Below are 18,881 nucleotides of genomic sequence, written 5' to 3'. Positions count from 1 at the left end.
CAGTTAAGGCAATACTAAATAAGACGTACGAACAAAAATTTAGTCAATATTCCTACTAGTGTACACCCAGCAATGTTTAGCTTTTACTGTAGAAAAACTACAAAAACGTGTTCAAATTTCTTACCTTACGACCAGCGTTACACCTGAGTCGCTAGGTTATAGTCTAAGAGCTAGTGAACCCTCCGAGTAATGGTCTTCCTGTAAGGCTAGAAATTTGTATAATGATAATTCATAGTACACCAAGGCTACAAACCATGACCTGGCAGGCATCAGCCCTGCACGTGTATCTACCAGGTGAATCCAAAAGTGCATAGTTTAGGGGTAAAATAAACTTTCTCCTGTAAGGTTTAAATTTAAGTATGTGCTTGAGTAAATCATTTAGAAGAAATGTGTACAATGACAGTTCGTGTACAATGACAGGTGATTCTGAACAGCATAAGACCTTGCCAGGCGAGGGGAAAGATTAGGGATTTTTCCTAAAATTATTTTTTTTGCATCGAACAAAGTTTTTTTAGGTTTTTTGAATCATTCCAAACAGAAAAGGTCTTTCAATATTGCCAATGTAGGTAGATATTCTTTAAACATCGATTTATGAATTCCCGAAGAGTTTTTTTGCAATACAATATCGAAAACCCCTTTGCTTTTTAATTGCTAATCAAGCGGGCGCGACCCTGTAGTATAAGTGAGGACGTTTGAGTTTGTATAATAAATTCATTATCTCGAGAATGGGCAAATTTGAAGAGAAATCCTCAGACAGGTCGATTTTTATTTTTAAATTAAGACTTTTTGGCATATATACATATATATATATATATATATATATATATATATATATATATATATATATATATATATATATATAAATGGGGTTGAGGTTTATTGGGTATACAGCTGAATAAAACCAAGTGGTACTCTGTTTAACAAATCGTTATATTTCGCTGATTTTCATCAGCATCATCAGACGAAAGCTACAATATTTAAAAAATGGTACAATGTTATAATATGATCTTTTTTTAACAATTTTTATCTTACCTAATTGAAAATCTTAAAAAAAGATCATATTATAACATTGTACCATTTTTTAAATATTGTAGCTTTCGTCTGATGATGCTGATGAAAATCAGCGAAATATAACGATTTGTTAAACAGAGTACCACTTGGTTTTATTCAGCTGTATACCCAATAAACCTCAACCCCATTTTTATCTAGTCTTTGTTTGAATTTCGAACGAGACAGTCGATATTACCAGTTTGCTTATCTATAGTTAAATATAAATACAAAAATAAAAATCCAGTTTTTGTGGTGAAACAAATTAAACGATTGTTAATGGGACCCAAAAAGCGAAAATGGATTCCGCTTCGACGGCGATAAATCGGAATATTCTGCAATCTAACGAACCTATGCAATGCGACGCAATGGGTACTAGTCAGCAGCCAGTGGCGTACGCTCCAAAATACCAAATGTGCACTGATCAACAATTACAAGGTAATATGCAAATTTCTCAACCATTAAACACATCTTACTCTCAACCCTTAAAGCAACCCCAATATACTAACCCACCTTCCACCTCATTAAATCAAACCGAATGGAAAACAGTCGAAAACTCCAACAAAAGACATCGAACTAGTCCAGACAAAAGAATTGTAAAGCAAACAAAAATAAACGATTACTGGCTGAACTCGCCGACTACCACTTCTAACAGATTCAAGGCACTAAATAGCGAGTCAAAAGATGATGAAATAAATGACAATGAAAGCACAAGTGAAAAAGAGAAAATAACCAAACCGCCTCCAATATTTATTAAGGGGGTTAAACACATACCCCCACTTATCGAATTACTAAACCAAATTGCTGAAAATAATTACGAATTAAAAGTTCTTAGCTAAAAGTTAATCTTCAGCCAAAATCTGCTGACTACTATAGTACAATAACAAAAGCCCTATCGGAAAAAAAGACAGAGTTTCATACTTATCAAATAAAAAACGAACGCAGTTTCAGGGTTGTTCTTAAGAACATGCATTACTCGATGGACAAAAATCTTATAAAAAAGGAAATAGAAGAGAAAGGCCACACTGTTAGAAACATTTGGAACATCAAACACCCTAAAACTAAAGATCAGCTATCACTATTTTTCGTCGACTTGGAACCTTCTGATAATAATAGAAATATATATGACATTGAGTTCCTATTAAACCATAAGATTAAAATTGAACCACCGTACCAGAAAAGAGAGATACCACAATGTTCTAGATGTCAACGATACGGACATACCAAATCATACTGCCACCTTAGACCACGATGTGTAAAGTGCACAGGGGATCATGCAGCAGAGCAATGCACTAATAAAGAAAGAAGTGCCAACGTCAAGTGTGTACTCTGCGAGGGAGACCACCCAGCAAACTACAAAGGTTGCAGGGTATACAAGGAGCTACAAACGAAAAAATTCCCAACGATTAGACCCAGGCCTAGCATGCCAATTAATCATGCACAACATGTCCAAGCAGGAGTTACCTACGCCCAAATCGTTAATAACTCACAACAAATTACGAATAGTAATACAAACCAAACAGAAGTAATTACTACCAATACTCCCGCCTCAAATGACATGGCTGAACTAAAGAATATGTTAAAAGTCCTGATGGAACAAATGGGTACACTGTTAAACCTTCTCACCACCGTCGTCACTAAATTAACAAAATGATCAAATTCTTAAAAATAGCTATTTGGAATGCCAACGGGCTAACAAATCATGCTCAAGAAGTTAAAGCTTTTATACTAATACACAACATCGACATAATGTTAATATCTGAAACACACTTTACAAATAGAAGCTATCTGAGAATTCCCAACTATGCAATATATAACACCAAACATCCAGATGGCACTGCACATGGAGGAACTGCAATCATAATTAAGTCATCTATAAAACACCACGAGTTAAATAAGTTTAAAAGAGACTATATACAAGCAACAAGTATTAGCATAGAAGACTGGAACGGTCCTTTAACAGTAACTGCAATATATAGTCCACCACGACATACTATAGCCAAAAATCAATACCAAGAATTCTTCAACACACTTGGAAACAGGTTTCTAGCAGGCGGCGATTATAACGCAAAACACACTCACTGGGGATCCAGGCTAATAACTCCGAAAGGTAGGCAATTATACATGACAATGGAAACCAACAACCTTAAATACATATCTACTGGCGAACCCACATACTGGCCCACAGACACAAACAAAATTCCAGATTTGGTTGATTTCTGTGTGACTAAAGGAATACCACTTGAATCCCAGACAGCACAATCTTGTTTCGATCTTTCATCCGACCACTCTCCTGTCTTGGTCATGATATCTACGAATATCCTCGAAACACAACCTCCACCATATCTAAGTAGTAAATATACCAATTGGATTAAATTCCGGGCTATCCTTGATGAGAGACTGGACCTAAACATCCCACTAAAATCGGATGGCGAAATTGACGAAGCAGTAAATCAATTAAATAGGGTAATTCAGGAAGCTGGCTGGCAGTCAACACCTAAACAACCAAGAACAATCATACACAAAGATTTACCCAACGAAATAAAAGAAAAAATCGCAGAAAAAAGAAGACTAAGGAAAGTATGGCAAAGAACCCGTGCACCCCAGGATAAAAATAGATTAAACCAAGCTACAGCGCGACTAAAAACTTTGTTAAACAACAATAAAAACAACGACATAAAACGATATCTACAAAATCTATCTGCTACGGAAACCTCCGAATACTCGCTATGGAAGGCAACACGAAAGATTAACAGACCACAACTCTCTAATCCGCCTATCCGGGCCAGTAACGGACGTTGGGCTAAAAGTAACAACGAAAAAGCTACAGTATTTGCCAAATACCTGGAGGAAGTGTTCCAACCACATGCCCAAAACAACAACTCGGATGCAGAAGATAATATTCAATTGTATTTAGAATATCCATACCAACTAGAAGCACCGTTGGAGAAATTCACAGCCAAACAAGTTTTCAACAAAATCCAAACAGATATGAATCCGAAAAAGTCCCCAGGGTTCGACTTAATCACTGCAAGAATTTTAAAAGAACTTCCCAAGAAAGGCGTGCAATATTTGACACAGATTTTTAACGCAATCTTAAGAACTGGTTACTATCCCCTTTTGTGGAAAGTGGCACAAATCATCTTAATACCCAAACCAGGCAAGCCTGTAGAAGAAGTTAAGTCCTATAGACCTATCAGTCTACTTTCAGTGATGTCAAAGGTTTTTGAAAAACTCTTACTAGACAGATTACAGCCAATCCTCGTGGAAAAGCAGCTAATACCCAACCACCAGTTTGGATTTAGACAACAACATGCTACCACCGAGCAAATTCATCGAGTCTGCAATTCCATAAACAAAGCCTTAGAAGAGAAGCAATACTGCTCTGCAGCCTTTTTGGATGTCTCGCAGGCTTTTGATAAAGTCTGGCACACTGGCTTGCTATACAAAATAAGAAAAGTCCTTCCTCTCGACTACTTTCTAATCCTCAAGTCCTATCTCTCCGACCGCCATTTCCTTGTAAAAGTTAAAGATCAGTGCACTAACTTATATCCAATCAACGCTGGAGTACCTCAGGGTAGTGTCCTTGGACCAGTTCTCTACCTACTCTACACAGCAGATCTTCCTACAAGCCAAAACATCATCACAGCCACATATGCAGATGACACAGCAATCATTGCAGCTCACTCAAACCCGTACATCGCCTCGCAACTGCTCCAGACAAATCTCGACAGTATAAATATCTGGTTACAAACATGGCGAATTAAAGTAAACGAAAGCAAGTCAGTACATATAACGTTCACTAATCGAAAAGATACGTGCCCAACCGTCTCAATAAATAATCAAGTACTACAACAAAAGGATGACGTAAAATACCTAGGTATGCACTTGGACCGCAGATTAACGTGGAAGAAACACATATTCACGAAAAGAAAACAGTTGGGTCTGAAACTCAATAAAATGTACTGGCTGATAGGAAAAAGGTCACAACTGAGTTTGTACAATAAAATTTTAGTATACAAGGCAGTGATTAAGCCAATATGGAGCTATGGTATCCAACTGTGGGGATCTGCGTCGAGATCCAATATCGACATCCTGGAGAGATTCCAATCGAAAACCTTGCGCATTATCACAAATGCACCGTGGTACATGCCCAATGAACACATCAATCGTGATCTCCAAATGAAGACTGTCAAAGAAGAAATTGCCAGTTACGCCCAAAAATACGACATCCGACTACAAAACCACCCCAACAGGCTAGCGAAGAACCTAATGAGACCCCAGGCAAACAGAAGGCTAAAGCGCTACACTCCAAGCGATCTACGAACAAGATTTTAAATTTTAAATTTTCAAAAATATTTTATTTATTATAGAGTTTTATTTATAAGGTTTTATTTATTAGTCACAAATAATTTTGTTAAGTACTAAAATTATGATTTTATAGGTTATTGTCACTGGACAGTCTCCTGCAAGTCTCTTTTAATTGTTAAACAATTTACTTATTGTAATCATTATTACAGATTGTAAATAAATGGGATGTTAAAAAAAAAAAAAAAATTTTTATCTACCAGGTCAGCTGTTATTTTAAAGAATATATATATATATATATATATATATATATATATATATATATATATATATATATATATATATATAAGTATATTATTGTGTATCAATTTATCAATCAAAGATAGAATAAAATTTTTATTTTTTTTTTAATATAACGCGGGCACATAAATTTGATACACCCTGTATATTGATTTGTAAATATTTATTAGAAGTTAGCTTTCACGCAAGTGGGTTTCTCCTTTAATGAGATTTTCCATGAAGAATTAAAGACATTTGTAAATAAAAAGTGAAAAGAACATTAATTTAGGATTATAATTTAAAAAGATTGTTTTGTTATTACGGGAAAAGTAAAACCACAGGTAGCTGTAATTATTAGTTCTTTAGAAAATAATGTAAAAGAAAGTTTGGAATTTTAATCTCTTTTTGTTTAACCCCGAGTAAATTTTGTAAAATTTCCCGAAAGTAATTATTATGATGGTAGGAATATTTTTGAAAGAATGCGTGGGTTTTTGTGAAAGAAAAAGAATGGGGAAGAAGAAATGTCTCTGATTGGTTTGGCAATTTGGAATGGGAAGGAGAGAAGGTTGAATTTTCAGATAGTTTTGGAAAGAGGAATTATTATGTGATCGGCATCGCTGAAGAGCAGTCAACGTTTTCGTGGATAGTTAAAAAACAAGTACCAGTGGTTGTTTGATAGTGAAGAGTGGAGCTGAAAAGTGGAAGGAGAGACAGATCAAATTGAGAAGAAATACCTCTTTGATTCTGTATTATTGTGAGAAGGAGAGGAGAGAATTTTGGAGTTGTTTGAATCGAGTACTGGTTAAAAGAGGCCTGGCTCGTTGTTTCTTTGGAGAATTAGTGCTGGTATGCTGCTGGATTGAAGCTTAAGAACGGAGAGGGCTTTGATGGGAAGCCTAACATAGTCAACAAGGGAGAGCTGTTTGGGTCAAGAGGAGACATCATTGTGAGTGAAGCAAAAGGTCAGTCAATTTATGTGAAAGATTTTTTTATGTTCGGAAACTAAAATTTTGAGTAAAAGCATTTGAATTAAGATTCCAATATTTCAAAAATTAAATAGGAAATATAAGTAATTTTTGCGAATACCTAAATTTGTTTGTTTAGCCTGTTATATCAAAGTCATCGAAAACAAACCGATAAATTTTTATTTGAACTAGAATAAATTTAAGTAGTAAAAATTTCATTCGGACAGCTATGTCCACAGGTTTTAATTGATCGATTTTGAGAGTATAGAATTTGATAATAAAAGATATTTCTGTATGTTTATTTATGTATTTCTATTTATTTTCCTTTCCTATTTTTCTCCCGATAAGAATCAACTAAGAGATACTGAAACCACGAGAGAAGATAAGTATAACATAAGATAATTTAGATATTTTTTTGTATTATAAAAAAGGCACCCTGAGATTTTTTCTTAATTTTTTTTGAATGATTTGCAACAATTGGATAATTAATTGAATAATTAAATAAATTAATCAAATAAATATTAATTAATATCAAAGTAATAGAAAGCAGATCATAACATATATATATATATATATATATATATATATATATATATATATATATATATATATATATATATATATATATATATATATATAATACTACTGACATCATCCCTCTGGGCGTGATGACGTAATCGATGATTTTTTTAATGAGAGTAGGGGTCGTGTAGGAGCTCATTTGAACGGTTATTTAATTCTCTATTCAGTAATATAAACGTTAACATAATTATTTATACAGGGTATGCAAACAATTTTTCTTCTTTTTGTGTAAATTAATTTAATAAAAAATTTTTTTGTACCCCCTGTATAAATAATTATGTTAATGTTTATATTAGTGAATAGAGAATTAAATAACCTTTCAATAGAGCTACCACACGACCCCTACTCATACATAAAAAAATCATCGATTACGTCATCACGTCCAGATGGATGACGTCACTAGTATTATATATATGCCAAAAAGTCCTAATTTAAAAGTAAAAATCGACCTGTCTGAGTATTTTCCTTAAAATTTGCCCACTCTCGAGATAATGAATTTATGCAAACTCAAACGTCCACACTTATACTACAGTGTCGCGCCCGCTTGATTAGCAATTAAACAACAAAGCGGTTTTCGATATTGTATTGCAAAAAACTTTTTGGGATTGCATCAATCGATGTTTAAAGAATATCTACCTACCTTGGCAACATTGAAATTTTCAGTTAAATGTCCGATTCAGGGTCAAAAATGGCCGATTTTGCAATTTTTAAATTTTTAATCGCTTATATATGTCAAAAACTATTAACCTAAGAGAAAAGTCACTAAAGATCTTTTCTGTTTGAAATGATTCAAAAAACCTAAAAAAAAACTTTGTTCGATGCATAAAAAATAATTTTAGGAAAAAACCCTAATCTTTCCCCTTGCCTGGCAAGGTCTTATGCTGTTTAGAATCGCCTGTCATTGTACACATTTCTTCTAAATTACTTACTCAAACACATACTTAAATTTAAACTTTACAGGAGAAAGTTTTTTTACTCTTAAACTATGCACTTTTCGATTCACCTGGTAGATACACGTGCAGTGCTGATGCCTGCCAGGTCATGGTTTTTAGCCTTGATGTGCTATGAATTATCACTATACAAATTTCTAGCCTTACAGGAAGACCGTTAGATTAGATTAGATCAGGCTGCTTTGATTTCTGCATGTTTCTTAGTATGCGCGTAAACATCTCTGGTACTTTGCTATGATGATAAGTATTTTTTTTTAAATATAACTTTTACAGTGGGCAAAGTAGGCAATGTTTACTATAGAAAGGTCTCTAATCATTCATCTTTTCTTGTTTGTAGATCGCCAATGGGCATATCAAACCTGTACAGAATTTGGTTATTTTCAAACTTCCGCTCAATTTCCCCTTAGTTTCTTTATTCAGAGATGCCAAGATATTTTTAAATCGCCCTACAATAAAATGTTTCTGGATCAAGCTATAAATAGGACCAATGCATTTTATGGTGGTTTATCCATTGTCAATAAAGTATCTAACGTTGTATTTGTTCAGGGAACACTGGACCCATGGCGTCTTCTGGGAATTACAAAAAGCTTAAATTATAAGGCTCCTGCTATTCTTACTAAAGGTAAGTAACAAACTTATTTACTACAGAAAGTATTTTAGAAGGACAATAATTTAGATAAACTCTAATATTATGTATTAATTTATGTACCTGCTGAGTGAATTTATTAACCACACATATATTTACTACATTACATTAAGTTTTCTTGCGCTTTTTTGAACACATTTCCAGAATCTTCGCATATAATAATCATATAGTGAGATGATAAATTTATGTACCCCGTTACTAGCCTGCATGTCTCATTTAGCGCAGGATCCACTTGTTTGATGTGGGCACATTTGCCCCAAACGGGGCACGCATATTCAGCAGTTGAAAAACCCAGTGCCCGTGCCGTTGTTCTTAATATTTTGTCTAAATCTTGACCCGAGGATAGCGGCGTGTAATTTGGGTTGCCTATATAAACTCGAATCGACGAAATGGGCCTTTTGAGTTATTTAAAACGCTGAAAAGACTATTTAGTGATAATAAAAACCGATTTACTGCGGTTACATGATATTTAATATTACAATAGTATTGGAAGTGGTAGAATGTAGACTCTTTGTATAGAACAGTGAAGCTGTTAGATCAATTTTCCGATTCAATCATTTCTACCACAAACCATACATACTCTTTTAGACGTTTCACGACCATGTTAATCTTTCGGATCGAATTAACGCCATCTCTTGATTGGAATGGGAACTAAATTGACAAATTATAGTTACGTGGGAATTTCAAATTATAAATTTTGCGTGATTTTTGATGAAATTTCGCAGGAAATTAAAACAACAGAAAGACAATTCGATGTTTTATTCAATATTTTACTGAAAACTTCAAATATTCCAATTTGTTTTCAAAATGCTAAACACTACTGCCATGTGTCAAATGAAAGCACTGAGACACTGATGTGTAATATTGAGTTGAATGAAAATTTTTGAAAGAATCTTGTAGAATGATTGTTTAGATAAATATTACCTTATAATCTTTTACAAACTTCCAAAAATATATAGGCCCGAAATGTTGATGACACACTTGTCTATTGGAATAAACTGTTTCAGGATCTAATATATTGTTTTTTTAAATGTGGAGAAACACAACACGGGATGATCAATGTAAACTAAAAATTCTACTCATAAAAACGGGGAGGAGGTTAATATAATAGATTAAAATTGTGATTAAATCTAATTAAAAACGTAACACCACTATAATAAAATAATTAAGCCACAAACTGTAAAATAAAAAGTAAATAACAAATTAATTTAATTGTCAACTGTCAGTTGTTAAATATGACAAGAGAATTTACTGACAGCGACATCTCTGGATTGGAATGGTAACTAATTTGCTGTCTTGACCTTGACAATTTACGTGAAACGTCTATGAGTATATATGGTTTGTGATTTCTACTGTTCACAGTTCTGTGTTTGTGTTTGCTTTTAAGTAGGTATTAAAGGTATTTCATTTTCTTGACAACGAAAATGTTCGGTGTGGGTGTGGAAAGAATTAATAAGTGCGTGGAATGCGGAAAAGTGTATAAACGTAAACATGATTTAAAAAGACATGTAAAAAGTTAGCATCCCGACAAATTGGATGCAATTTCAACTTTAAAGTGCTTAAAGGCAACGTCTATAAGTGCACACATTGTGATAAACAATTTAAATATAAGTCATGTCAAAAAGTGCACACAAATGTATCAGTTTCTGCTTCGGTTTCTGCAGAAACTAAAACATTTCAACATAAAATGTTCTCTGTGTAATTATCATGCAACTTTTAAAAAGGACTTTATTAAACATTATGAAACTTCTCATAGCATTCCTATGCAATACGATACAAAGAGTTTTCCAACCATGATGACTTTATTTCTTGGAAGAATAAAATAGAGCTTGAAACAAATGCTAGTTTTTTTGCGGAAAAAGGAAAAAAGGCAGGAATAGTGAACTAACATATGCCATATGCCACCGATAATAAACAGGCCCGTTTTGCGATTTAAGTTTATATAGGCAGGCAACACAAATTACACGCCGCTAATATTCGGGTCAGGATCTAGAATCGAGTGTTCGTTCTTAAGACGCCAGGAGATGCACCTCGTTTACTTTCCGTTAGCTTTCTGAGTCTGCCGTTCCTAGTTATTACTTTCCCTCTCGTTTTTTATGCAATATGCAATTAAATGTTGTCTGTTTGTGAGGGACCGGTCCAGAGTTACTTTAAGATATTATAGGTTGGTCTGTGTGTTCTAATGTATTACCATTGGTTTCCTTTGAGCGAAGGTGGAAGGTACAGACTTGGGTTTTAAAAGGAGTGGGTCTCGGTCTCAGGGAATTCTGCAGGTAGTAGGTTCGCTGACATTGTTTTTAAGGCAGTTTCGAGTTTCTGAAATATATATATTGAAAAGCGTTGGTGCTAAAACACTTGTGGAAGGCCGTTATTTTGAACTCTCCACCTACTTACTTTGCCCTTCAGCACAACGGAAAAACTGTTTTGCAATAAGAAATATACGACCTTACCTCGATGGTGGTCATTAGCGATTGCAATCGCTGGATCCAGCATCCAGCAAATCCAGCTGGATTCAGCGCTATTTTTACATACTGGATCCAGCAAACCGTGCTGCATCCAGCAGCGCGGATCCGCAAACGTGTCAAATTCTAAATAAGTTACTTAATGCTTTCATTAGCTTCTTTATTCAAAGCCGTGAGTCGGCAACTTGCCATTCTATCCCGCTAGCAGTAGCTCACTATGCTGGAAAATTTCTACTGCCTAAAAGTTTGCATCGATAAAGCGTTGACGGACATTGATTCTGCGATAATATTCTCTGCTGGCGAGTGGTCAATAATCAACGAGTTGATCGCTACTCTTTAACCGGTGAAACTGGCTGTAGAAGCTCTTTGTAGAATAGAGTCCTCTAAGCTAAGAGACAGGATTTGATAAAGGCCGACACAACCATGAAATTTGTCTTAGACAAAATAAATAACCAGGACTCTAGCCTTAGTGCCGATTCGTCGGAAGCATTACGCAACAGAATCGCGGAACGGCGCCTCTGTGAAGTTACAGGTACATTAGTGTACTTACAAAATCCAAAAAAGTATGACGAAAGACTAAACAATCCTGGTTATTTCCCCATGCCGAAAAAGAATGCAATGCGACAAGAGAAGAAAAATTTCTTGAGTCGTATAATTAAGCAAGTGATAGTGGAACCAGTGCAAGAGAATATAATGAAAGAAGATAGGTCAACTAATCCGGAAACAGTGAATTTTAATCTGGAACAATAACTTGAGATTGAATTGAAACGAGAAAGAGAAAACTTTTATAACCAAAAAAACTGGTTCTGTAAAAGATTACGAAAAGATTTTGGGAAAGGAAATGGCCGTTTGTGAGACAGAAGAAGTGAAAGGCGATCATTTGTCCATGGTCTTTGACTATTTAATGACCTTATACGACCAGTCTACAACCAGCATAGAGGCCGAAAGAGCTTTCTTCGCAAACGGCTATATGTGCAGTTCTGTGCAAAGTAGGTGTGAATAGTGTAATAGATAAATTCCAAAAATGAAATAATTCATGGTTCTATTGTTTAGGAATTTAGAATACAAACAAAAAAAAACATTAAAATCGTGTTTTTATTTTGATCCACATCTTGCCGGATCCGCGCTGGATCCAGCTGGATTTAGGCCAATCTTGCAAAAATCCAGCTGGATTGAAAATGGTACTGGATTGCAATCTGGTCATTGAGAGTGTCGTACAATTTGTGGAGCAATGTTTTGTGCATTACTGTGTCATAGGCTGCTGTCAAATCTACGAAAGCGACCCCTGTTATAAGTTTTTCTTCGAAGCCCTCTTTAATGTATTGTGTTATTGCGAGGACTTGACCGATGCAGGATTTGCCGGGTCTGAATCCTCCTTGTTGTGGGATGAGGTGCTTGTCGACATGTGTGTGACATATTGCTGTGTCATCGGCATAAAGACTGAACGTGATTCGCGGGGTGTTTGGTGTATCCTTTGTGTAGATGTTATACAAAAAGGGTGGCAGTATACCTACTTTCCTGTGACACTCCAGCCTCAGTCATTCCGACTTCAAACAATACATTATCTGAACCCTGAACTTCTATTGGTTAGGTACGACGATAAGTTTACTTGTTGTATTCAAATTGGTTCATTTTTTGGATGAGCCTTTCATGCCACACTTTATTAAATGCCTTAGTGATGTCTGGAAATTAGTGATGAGCTAGACTGGTCTTGGTCCTGCGGTCTTGGTCTTGGTCTTGCAGCAAGACCAAGACCAAGACCAAGACCGCCTTTTGGTTGCAAGACCAAGACCAAGACCAAGCTTGCAAGAACACGACCAAGACCAAGACCGAACCTTGCAAGACCAAGACCAACCTGCAAGACTCTTGCACTTTTTTGAGAAAAATTGGTTTTTATTATTTATATTGGGCAATCTTGTGTCTTCCATTCTTTGAACATGGCCATACCAAATCAACTGTTTCCTCTCAATGTCTGTTGTTAAGTAGCCATCTATTCCAATTCGTCGTCTTACTTCCTCATTTCGAACTCTTTCCCTACGGGATATACCTAACGATCTTCTAAACACATCCATTTCTACAGCTTCTAATTTTTTTCTGTTGTTCTCGGTTATTCTCCAAGTTTTTGCTCCGTAAAGTAGGCTGCTTTTAATAAGTGTTTCATAGATATTGTATTTTCGCTGTAATCCTATTTTGGAGCTCCAAAGTATTCCATTTAGGCAGCCAATTGTTCTTCTAGCTTGTGTTACCCTTTTCTTTATTTCCTCATCGTCTTTTCCCGTTCTATCGAATATTACTCCCAGGTACGTGTATTCACTACAGGGTGTGATTTGTTCATTATCCTCTAGTTCGATATTGGATAACTCAGCTTCTATGGGTAGGTATTTAGTTTTTTTCCACATTAATTTCCAAGCCCCACTGTTCATATTCCTCCTTTAGGTTTCTTGCCATATACTGTAGGTCGTCTTTATCATTAGCTATGATCACTTGGTCATCAGCAAATTGTAAGGTATATAAACAAACCTCTCCGAGGTCTATACCCATACCGTGGCATTTACGTTTCCACTGGTTTAGTGCTTTTGCAACATATGTCTTGAACAAAGTTGGTGAAATACAGCAGCCCTGGCACAGACCCTTGTTAACTATGAACTTTTTAGATAGTGTGTTGCCAATTTTTACTTGTGATGTAGAATTTTCATATAGATTTTTTAAGGCGTTGACTAGAGTGTAGCTGATGTTAGTTTCTTGTAGTGATTTCCACAATTTAGTCACAGGAACGCTGTCGTATGCTTTACGGAGGTCAACAAACATGAGATGGGTCTCTTGATTGGTTGCTGATTTTTTTTCAATTAATTGTTTTTGGCAGAAGACATTATCTGTGCAAGTCCTTCCAGCGCGGAAACCAGCCTGTTCTTCTTCTTCTTGTTCCCTATACTCCATCTCAATGAGATTTCTAAGAATGCGCCCGTACACCCGGCTTAGTGTACTAGTTACCGATATTCCTCTGTAATTTGAGCAATCCAACTTATTTCCTTTTTTATGAATGGAAAAAATATAAGCTACTTTCCATAAACTGGGTGGTGTGACACCGTTTATATATTTGTTCATACACCAAGTAAGTGCTTGAAAGAGTTTATCTGTGCCACATTTTATTAATTCGGCAGGAATATTTTCTGGCCCTGGAGCTCTACCATTTTTTAGTTCATTTACAGCTTTCTTCACCATATCAACTCCCACTACTATCTCTTCGCCTTCAACGAATACTTCTGTTGGTGATTGGGTGGTATATTCGGCTCTACTTTCTGTTAGCAAACTCTCGTAGTATTCTTTCCATTTTTCTGTTGATATTAACTGAATAGAAGTAGTATTTCTTTCTGTGTTCTTTATTTTGTTTAAAAATTTCCATGTCTCTGAACACTTCCTTCCGCCTATATAAGTGTTGATCTCTTGGCATTTCCTATCCCAAATTTCTTTTTTTGCTGCTGTTACTGCTCTTCTTGTTGTTCATCGTAGGTCCAAATATTTGTCTTTGTCTACTTGATGTTTAGTACTTAGCCACCGTGCGTACGCTTTCTTTTCCTCTATTATTAGCTTTTGTATGTCTTCGGTCCACCATAGCTTTTTACTGTGGCGTTCGGATTTTAAACCAAGCGCTTCTTTTGCGGCTGTTTGCATACTGTCTATTATATTTTTGTACACTTCTTCCACGGATACATTTTGGATTATATCTTCTAATTTTTCATTTAGTCTTCGTTGATATAGTGTTCTCGTACTTTAATGTTGTAAGCTGTCCAGGTTGTAATTTGTTGTGTTGTGACTTCAGGTGGTTCTTTTGTTTTCTTGGATGTAAACGGAAAAACTATTTCGGATTTTACCATAAAGTGATCCGAATCACATGATACTCCTCTATATACTCTTGTATCCATTACTTGTAATGTTGTATTTTGTTTTGTAATAGCGTAATCTATGATCGATTTTAAATTTCTGGTTACCTGAATCCACGTATATTTGTGTATCTCCTTGTGTTTAAAAAACCCGTTTGTTATTTTTAGCTGATGGTTTTCGCATATTTGAATTAATCTTTCACCATTGTCATTTTGGGTTATTTCTCCATGTGGACCTACCACTTTGTTGTTTACCTTCTGTCCGACTCTACTATTCAGATCTCCTGCTATGATCACTTCCCTAGTACTTCCAATTTTAGTAATTTCGTCATTGATTTTCTCAAAGAATTCATCTTTAACAGCATAAGGCTGATCATCAGAGACTGCATATATATCGAGAATAGTGACAGGTTTTTGGTTAATTGCCATGTTGATTCTTATGATATTTTCATCTACGGCTCCAAAATATGTTATTTTGCGTTGATGTTTTCTATGTATCATTACGGATACCCCTCTTTTTGCTCGCTGATGTTTCTCAACCCCACTATATATATGTACATAGTTCTTCAATATCTCTGTACCACATCCTTTCTTCTTTGTTTCAGTCAAGATAACTATGTCCATGTTCAATTTGGTAATTTCTTGGATGACTTCTTCCACCTTTCCGCTAATGCTCTGTACATTCCAAGTGCCAATGTTCATTGTCCATTTTCGTAGCTGTTGTCGTTGTCTGTTTAATCCATCCGAAGCTCCGAGGCAACTTTTAGACTTTTTGTTAAATGCGGTTTTTTATAAGTGACAGGGAACCAACCTGACGTCTCAACCCCCAACCTGGAGGACCAGGTAATTTTTTGTTTAAGGTAAGAGAACTTTAGACTGGTTGTCTTTCAAGACTCTGGAGACCAGTCTTCCCCTTTAGGAGTGCGTGCCTGGTTTGGACGTTCTGAACGCAGTTTGATAGGTTGCGCGACATATACATGCCCCGCTTCCCCCACGTCCAGACGGCCCTTGCCACTCACCCACGGACAAAAGGACTCCAGTCTCACGCGGGGTGATTTGGAGGTGGGTATCGGGGTTTGGTCGTTGAGGGTTAGGTGTCGACAGGATTTTAAGGAAGAGAACAGCGGAATGCTGCTCCTATTAGTCGCCTTTTACGATCAAGTCAGGAGATACTGTGGGTGAATTCTACTTGGGCGGCCCGCATCCCACACGGGGTTATTTTTTTAGTTCAATAATATATACTGACATTGTAAGAAACCTTAAACAATATCGAATTTTTAAAATACATAATATTTTGGTTATATTTTTAAGTCGTTTTGATTAAGTCAAACGGTTTGCATGTTCTCAACCTTCAAAGTGTCCAGAAGGCAAGTTTTCAAACGGCGACAGTTCAAGGACAATTGAAATTACTTGTAAGACAAAAAAATGTAATTATAGATAGGGTAATCCATTTAAAAAAAAATGCAATTAAAAACTGTTTTTATGTACCAGTAGTTTTCGCTTTTTTGTCTAATAAAAATACTGACACTTATTTCAATTCTTTTCGCATAATCGAGGAAAAATGTAGGTCGTTAAATTTAAAATGAATACAAAAAATATCATAATAGATTTTGAAAAGGGATTCACAATGCTGTGAAAGGATTATTATTATTATTATTAAAGAAAAAGGAGCCGAGGTCTAGGAGCTATATAGCTCCATTTGTCTAAAAAGAACTATGCAAAAAGAAACCTAAACTTAAGACTACATACGACTTATAAATTAATTTAATTTAAGAAACGAAAAATTATTGTTCCCGTGATACAGAACTAAAAGAGTCATATTTATTTTTGAAGCAATTTACAGATACAGCCCCGACGACGTCGTGTGGAAGTGAGTTCCAGGTATAAAATATTCTATTGGATATAGAGTTCTCACGACATTTCCTGTGAAACTGTTGTCTGGCTAATTTGTATGGATGACCCCGCAATCTAAGGTCGTTACTCAAAGGGAAAAGATGTGAGAGATCTATCCCAAACTTTCCCTGTAACGCTCTATAAGCAATTATTAAATCCCCACGAAGTCGTCGGTCCATAAATGTAGGATAATTTAAGTAGGTTAACCGTTCTTCGTAGGAAGGACGACGACGGCCATAAGAAATTCTTGTTGCCCATCTTTGCACAGATTCAAGTCGATCAGAATCCCTTTGCCAGTCGACATTCTACACTAGTGTTGCCCAAAATCGGTCTTGGTCTTGCAGTCTTGGTCTTGTTCTTGCGTTTTCGCAAGACCAAGACCAAGACCAAGACCGCCTAATTTTAGCAAGACCAAGACCAAGACTTACCGTGCAAGACTTAAGCAAGAACAAGACTAAGTCTGCGAGACTCTTGCGTCTTGCGGTTAGAACTGAAGGTCGTTTTAGGGAATATATAGGAGAATAAAATATTTTGCACAGCCTTTCCCAGCATACGATTTCTTCGCTCTGAACTTAATTGTCCAGGTTTTTGGTACGAGTGTACCAATCAAACTGTGTTTTTAAATACATATTTTCTTAACATTCTGTTTTTTAATTCATTCGTTTATGTTGGATAATAAAAAACTTAGGTACTTTTTTAACTAGCCATGTTTTTCATCAATGCAGGGTGTTTTAAATAAGTATGGTAACCTTACAAAGTAATTCAGCGCAAAAAATAATGAAGTTTGATTTATAAGCATAGTATGTCCTATTAGAGGTAAAATTCAATGGCTACACTTCGTAGTTGATGAGTTTTTCCATGAACACAATTATTGGATATTGAGAAGTTAATGAATTTATCTCCATAATGTATCATATTATCATGACGTTGGGATTCAAAATGAAACAGGTAATGAATACAATGTTAATAAATAATTAAGTAAATAAGTTTATACAAAACAGTTGCCTCTATACAAAATCACATGTGATAGAAACAGAAGTAATGTTATTGTTAAAATATCAACATCCACTTTATACATAATACAAAGGTACCTATATGTACAAAATTTTGCTGACTTACAACTACTAACAATCTATCAAAAATAACAGTCTATTCTTTAAAAAATGAACAATAAGTTTCGTTGTTTGAAAATAAATGCCATTATTCCGGCGTTTATGACAGCCACAAAAAGTCGCCCGCTCAAAATAGATAATGTTACCCATTATGTAAGGCGTGGCTATCTGTTACAAAGAAATTTAAACCCATATTTTTTTAATCAATTGCCGAACAGAGAATGCACACGAATAATATTCAGTTTCAACAATACAATATACATAACACACAAGTCGCAAAATAGATTACCTATGTAAGATATATATTTGCTACAAAGAAATAATTTAAACTCATTTCTTTAATCAATCGCAGAATAGATAATGAACACAAAAATAATAAACAGTTATGTTTAATAATGTATTGTTTGAAAGATCACTAAATATGTATTACCGATTAGGCACTTCAGATTGTAAGGAAAAATTCACTAAGGGCAATAATACGTTTTAATGAGTTTTACCCTGAAACCGAAATTCACAATCATGCACTTAGTGAAGTATACCATAAATAATTATCTCAGCAAATAGAATACAGCCCCAGGTGATTTCTCCAGGGCTGGACAGTACCGTATTGAGTTCAAATTGATGAAAATGTCAAAATCTCAAAAAAGTGCACTTATTGAGTTTTACCTCTAATAGGAGGGTATGTCCGCAAATGCTTCGTTTCCGGAATAGGGGTATTAAAATTTTTCTTACAAACTGAGGATTTATTTATTACTC

The 18,881-nt window shown here is 35.3% G+C and overlaps 1 protein-coding gene across 1 annotated transcript in view; it reads left to right on the top strand.

The window, feature by feature from the left end:
• LOC126890277 (putative serine protease K12H4.7) overlaps window positions 1-18,881 on the top strand; it is a 103,394-nt gene that overhangs the window by 63,190 nt on the left and 21,323 nt on the right. Inside the window, exon 6 of the mRNA XM_050659134.1 lies at window positions 8,469-8,753. Coding sequence (XP_050515091.1) covers window positions 8,469-8,753 — 285 coding nt within the window. The remainder of the gene's footprint in view (window positions 1-8,468; window positions 8,754-18,881) is intronic.

This window comes from Diabrotica virgifera, chromosome 8, assembly GCF_917563875.1.
Source record: "Diabrotica virgifera virgifera chromosome 8, PGI_DIABVI_V3a".
Taxonomy (NCBI): Eukaryota; Metazoa; Arthropoda; class Insecta; order Coleoptera; family Chrysomelidae; genus Diabrotica; species Diabrotica virgifera.
The sequence above is the reverse complement of the archived record's forward strand: the minus strand, read 5'-3'. Positions and strand labels throughout refer to the sequence as shown.